Source organism: Rattus norvegicus, chromosome 14, assembly GCF_036323735.1.
Source record: "Rattus norvegicus strain BN/NHsdMcwi chromosome 14, GRCr8, whole genome shotgun sequence".
Lineage (NCBI taxonomy): Eukaryota > Metazoa > Chordata > Mammalia > Rodentia > Muridae > Rattus > Rattus norvegicus.
Genome location: NC_086032.1, coordinates 99,136,960 through 99,142,959, shown reverse-complemented (window position 1 = coordinate 99,142,959; position 6,000 = coordinate 99,136,960). Strand labels below are relative to the sequence as shown.

General features: G+C 42.8%; 1 protein-coding gene across 1 annotated transcript; it reads right to left on the bottom strand.

Annotated features, from left to right (window-relative positions):
- Positions 1–3,788: 3,788 nt before the first annotated feature.
- On the bottom strand, positions 3,789–4,131 carry Rps28-ps5 (ribosomal protein S28, pseudogene 5). The gene has a single exon (XM_039092871.2). The coding sequence runs from the start codon at positions 4,108–4,110 to the stop codon at positions 3,901–3,903; it is 210 nt and encodes a 69-aa protein (XP_038948799.1). The 5' UTR covers positions 4,111–4,131; the 3' UTR covers positions 3,789–3,900.
- Positions 4,132–6,000: the final 1,869 nt, after the last annotated feature.

Below are 6,000 nucleotides of genomic sequence, written 5' to 3'. Positions count from 1 at the left end.
CTGTCTTGAGTCTACGTGACCTGTGGTCATGTCTTCTACCTGTGGAGGGGCTTGGGACATTGCCCTTATGTGACTAATGGCCACAAATCTATGGAGGGCTGTGGCTAGTGACGGGCCTGGTTTCCTGGGAGTCAGGTGAAACGCCTACCGTCTCTTTCAGGGTCACCAGGGTTTCAAGCCTCTGCTCAACCGGGAACCAGGGTGCCTTTCACTGTCCCACACCTAACAACCACCAGTCAGGAGCAAAGCGGAAGTTAAATTTATGGTTTAATGCTCAGTGCCAGCCATTTATTTTTTAAAGCGCAATGAAGTTCCATAATAGGTCCCAATCGGATGTGTGCCAGGCTAGAAACACCCCTCACTTACTTGCCATTTCTTTTAAAACCTTGTCGTAGCGAGAGTTCGGGTCTTCGCCTTCCTGTCCTGCTGCATCAAAGCCGGTGGTGTGGCCCAAACTAGCTTGAATGAGATTCTAGTGTGGTTGCACTGGAGTCTGCACCATTGGTGGTCTTTTGGTCTTCACTAACGCTTAATGGGCACAATAGCTTCGGCGACCTGACTCATGAGGACCACACGTACAAAATATTCACCAGAATGTCAACCTACTACTTTATAGCAAGAGTAAATATTAGGTGGTCCACAGGCTCGTGTTTCCTCCTCCTCACTTTCTGTCCATTGGCAAGCTTTTCTCAGAAACAAAATTTTCCTGGGAGGTCAGCTGGGCGTGGAAGGCCGGGTCTTCTGGAGCCCAGTTGGCTCACATGGTTCAGAACCCAAGTTCCCCTGCAGACAAGGTCATGATGCTGTGTTCACCGTTCCAACTCTTTGCTTACCAGGCACCTGCTGCAACCGCCCCTTTCTTGAGTGGTATAACCTGTGGCCTGTTAGGTCATTACTAATATGAAAACCCCTTTGTGACTCTTTAGAGGATAACGGAACCGTTTTCAGCTTGGAACCATAGTTTGATATTTGTAAGCCTGTGTCATCTAATTTTAAGAAGTTGGGATAAGCATCATCCAAAACATGTGCACCCTTTGACCTAGCAGTTGTAGTTGTAGAAAGTAACCCTTAATGTTGCACCAGGAGAAGTTGACACACTAATATGCCCCAATGGAGAATGGTTAGTTAATTATATACTTTGATTCTACAACACGCATCGCAGACGCTGTAAAGGCTAGAATAGCTTTTTGTGTGCTTTGATGGAAAATGTATAGCCAGTAAACAATATGTAGGTCACCAAATAATATGTACAGTATTGTTAAAATGTGTTGTATAGCCAAAGCATCTATGGCCACACACATATGCTTATGTATACTTTCGAGATATTGACATTGGTAATTGCCCATGAGGGGGTAGTGAAATTGTGGGGTTGGGCACTTACTTTTAATTAAAATGTATTTATGAAAATAGCTATTTCTTAACTTTATTTTTTATATTAACTGAGTAATCTTAAGGTATGATACACTACAAATAGAATACATTTAGTATTTAAATAGCATGCCTGTGCTGTACTTTTAAAATTGTTTTGTTCTGTTTTCTTTTTTTTAAAGATTTATTCATTTATTATATATAAGTACACTGTAGCTGTCTTCACACACACCAGAAGAGGGCATCAGATCTCATTACAGATGGTTGTGACCCACCATGTGGTTGCTGGGAATTGAACTCAGGACTTCTGGAAAAGCAGTCAGTGCTTTTAACCACTGAGCCATCTCTCCAGCCCCTCCCCCCCTTTATTTTTAAGAAAGGGTTTCTCTGGCTGACTGTCCTGGAACTCACTACATAGACCAGGCTAGCCTCAAACTCAGAGATCTGCCTCTCTCTGTCTTTCTAATGTTGAGATTAAAGGTGCAGGCCACCAGGATCTGGGTTATATTTTATTTTTAAATTTATTTTGTGTATATGAGTGTTTGTTTGTATACATTTGTGTACTGTGTGTGTGCCCGATGCCCACAGAACCCAGAAGAGGGTGTTAGGATTATTTGGGACTAAAGGTACATGTGATTGTGAGCACCTGTTTACATGGGTGCTAAGAATCAAACTTGGGTCCTCTGGAAGAGCAGCCAGTGCCATTGACCACTGAGACATCTGTCCAGACCCCCTATCTTTGTTCTCCTTCAGACCCTCATGTTAGGAAAGGAAGAGCTTACTACCCAACCTATCCTCAACTGTTTTGCAATAGGAAGAACATTACAAAACCCGACTCGAACTCTGAAGTGTCTCCAGAGGAAAGAGGTTACCCATCTTTGGCAAATGCCCATCAGCAGGATACAGCTAACATGGTTAGGATTCCTCCTTCACCCACACTCAACATTTATGGAAGGTGGGGCTTGGTTAATTCATGAACTAACTTCATTCTCTTTCCTTACCTCCTTTCCCAACATCCCTACCTCTCACTTCTTCCAGCAATCTCTGAAGTTTTTTTTTATTTTTTTAATTTATTTTTATTTTTTTATATTTTTTTGGAGCTGGGGACTGAACCCAGGGCCTTGCGTTTGCTAGGCAAGCGCTCTACCACTGAGCTAAATCCCCAGCCCGCAATCTCTGAAGTTTAGTATTTAAGATTTCCCATTCATGTTTTTATATTGAAAAAAAAAATGGTCTCGGCTGAGGATGTAGTTCAGTTAGAAGAGTGCCTGCCCAGCACACACGAGACCCTGGGTTTGATCTCTGTCACCACACAAACAGGACATGGGTACACATGCCTATAATCTCAAGACTCAAGAGGCAGAGACAGAAAGACCAGGAAGTTCAAGGTGGCTCTTGATTGCACACTTATTTAAGGCCAGCCTGGGGTACAGAAAACCCAATCTTTATTTTATTTTTGGTTTTTTCAGGACAGGGATTTTCTGTGTACCCGGCTATCCTAGACTTGCTCTGTAGACCAGGGTGGCTTCAAACTCAGACATCTGCCTGATTCTGCCTTCCTAGTGCTGCGATTAAAGGTATATGCCACCACTGCCTGGCGTAAGACCCAATCTAGACCCAATCTTTAAAACCCTTCTTTAAATAAATAAAAATAAAAACTCACATTTCATTCCATGTTTAAATAGACCCGGGCCAATAGTTTATGCATGCATATCTTGTCCTTGTTTGACTTTAGAGGTGGTTCCTTACCAACCTGTGTGTGTAGTTTTTATCATGTTAATGTCAATATCTCCGAGTCCCTAGTTCTACAGTTATCTGTTCTCAAGGACCTAACTTCATGATAAGGGTTAGCAGTATGTTCTTGGTGTAGGAAAAGGACATTCCTTAACCACTGAGTCAGAACAGTTTTTTCAAAGGAGGTGATGAGTGAACACGTCTGATAGGACTTGAAGTCATTAACCAGGTATAAAAGAGCAGGGCACCTAGATAGAGGGACTCGAGTAGGTGAGTTTGAAAATGTTTAGAGAGGTGGTTCTCAACCTACCTAATGCTGCAACCCTTTTTTTTTTTTTTTTTTTTGGTTCTTTTTTTTTCGGAGCTGGGGACCGAACCCAGGGCCTTGCGCTTCCTAGGTAAGCGCTCTACCACTGAGCTAAATCCTCAGCCCCGCTGCAACCCTTTAATACAGTTTCTCATGTTATGGGGACCCCCAACCATAAGATTATTTCGTTGCTTCCTAGTTGTAATTTTCCTACTGTTATGAATCATAAACATCTGACATGAAGGATACCTGATATCACATCCCCAAAAAGTCAAGGCCCGCAGGTTAAAATCCAGTGATTTAGAAAGACCTGCATAACCGAGCACAATATGATGAAATAACACAATAGGAAGCCCGCAGAATCGTATGGAGAACCTTGTTTCTTTTTTTTTTTTTTTTTTTTTTTTTTTTTTTGAATACAAATGCTTTATTTAACAGTTGCAGGTCATTCCATGGGCTAAGGAGTGGATATCCAGAACCCAGCAGCAAGGTCAGCGCAACCTCCGAGCTTCTCTTTCTGACTCCAACAGGGTGAGCACATCACTCTCTCGAACAGGGCCTTTGACGTTTCGGATGATAGAGCGGCTGGTGTCATCCATAAATTCCACTCGCACCTGCGTGCACTGTCCCTGCGATCCGGTCCTGCCCAGCACTTTAGTTACCCTAGCCAGCTTGATGGGCTGCACGCGACTCGTGTCCATGATGGCGGAGATCTAGCGGAGGAGAACCTTGTTTCTAAGAGAGAGAGTTCAGTTTCTATTGCACAGTCAAGGTCGGAGAAACTAGAGAACTATTTCCAGTGATGAATGACATGCTTGAATCTTTAGAATAGATCGTTACTCTGGAAGTAGGTCCCAGATTGAGTTTTGGAGGTGGCTGGACAGGCAAAACAAATGACCCCACCCAGACGGAAAGGTGGCTCGGAAGCGCAATCTATGGTATGGTGATTTGTGGACTCACACTTTTTAACAAACAGAGGCTCGGGAAAGATGTCACTGGCTGCCCTCCTTGACTGAAGGAGCTGGAATCAGCATGACAGCAGATCTAAGTTGGTGGAAGAAGGAACTGCCAATGGTGAGCGTCGGTAACACTGTCCTAGGCTGAGTGCCATGTTTGTACTGCACTGACTGCTCCTTTGTCCCCACCAACATGTGTGCTTAATTTTTTATCATGCTAATGTCATTATCTCATTGTCCCCAGTTCTCCCTTTACTTTCTCCCAAGAACCTAAACAATAGAATTCAAGATCAGGGTTGGGGATTTAGCTCAGTGGTAGAGCGCTTGCCTAGGAAGCGCAAGGCCCTGGGTTCGGTCCCCAGCTCCGAAAAAAAGAACCAAAAAAAAAAAAAAAAAAAAAGTCTGAGAGAGTTGTGTTTATGTGGAGAAAAATAGCGACTGAATAAAAAGAGACTGATTTTTAAAAAAAAAAAAAAAAAAAAGAATTCAAGATCAGTACATCAGGGTCAACATGTTCCTGCAGATGGTGACACAGACAGAACTTGGCTAGTCCTTTCTTGACACATGTGCTCTTTCCTTCAATAATCATTCGAGCATCATCTATGCCTGAAACTGATGGAATTGGAAAAGTACAGTGTGACACCCAGAAAAGCTTTCAAGGTCTGGGATCCCCAACCCCGTCTTCTCGGGGCATGGATTTTACAGGTTCTCTTTCACGTGTTTGAGCTGACTTCACTAGCTCCTAAGACTAAAAGCATGATGGAGTGAGTGTATCTATCCTCTCACTTCTTCTAAAGTGAGTTCTCTTACTCGATTCTTCTCAAATAGTGAAGGGACTCTAGGGAATATTAACTAAATGGATTTTCAAAGCCACATTCTCAACGTTTTCACATCAAAAGAAATGAAAATAATTGTTGGAATAACAATGGAAGTCTTTCTGGCAGTGCATAAAGGGGGAACCATTACCAGGTTGAGAAAGAATCCATTGGCATCATGGATAGGGGTAATTTCCAGAGAATTCATGGTTGATACTTTACAAAACCAGTGCTCTAAAATTTGCTCCCTTTTATTTACTACACCCCCATGGTGCGATATTATGACAAGAATGTTAATGATTTTCAAAACTCTGAAATGATGCCTATTTACATAACTATGAGGGAGCACAGAATTCTATACCATTCATTTGATCCATTCAGTTACTTTTCCAGCAAATACGTGGTGCCGGCAAAGCAGAGATGAGAAAGAGCAAATCTTTCCTTTAAAAGGAAACCTCCATGTTGTCAATATAGAGGAGCAGACAGGGAGAGCAGAAACTACAATGGGTGTAAGAGCAATAGTGTAGATGTGCACAAGTTACTTCAGTGTTTAGAGAAGGAGCAATGGAAGTGGGGATGGGGGGGAGGGAGGGAGGAAGCCAGAGAAGACTTCTGGAAGAGTATCTGGAGCAGGAGAAGTTTTCTTCTTCTTCTTCCTCTTTTTCTTCTTCCTCTTCTTCCTCTTCTTCCTCTTCTTCTTCTTCTTCTTCTTCTTCTTCTTCTTCTTCTTCCTCTTCCTCTTCCTCTTCCTCTTCCTCTTCCTCCTCCTCCTCCTCCTCCTCCTCTTCTTCTTCTTCTTCTTCTTCTTCTTCTTCTTCTT

Bases quoted from the DNA above. Each gene is read 5' to 3' on its own strand.
- Rps28-ps5 (XM_039092871.2), bottom strand. From the start codon at position 4,110: ATGGACACGAGTCGCGTGCAGCCCATCAAGCTGGCTAGGGTAACTAAA.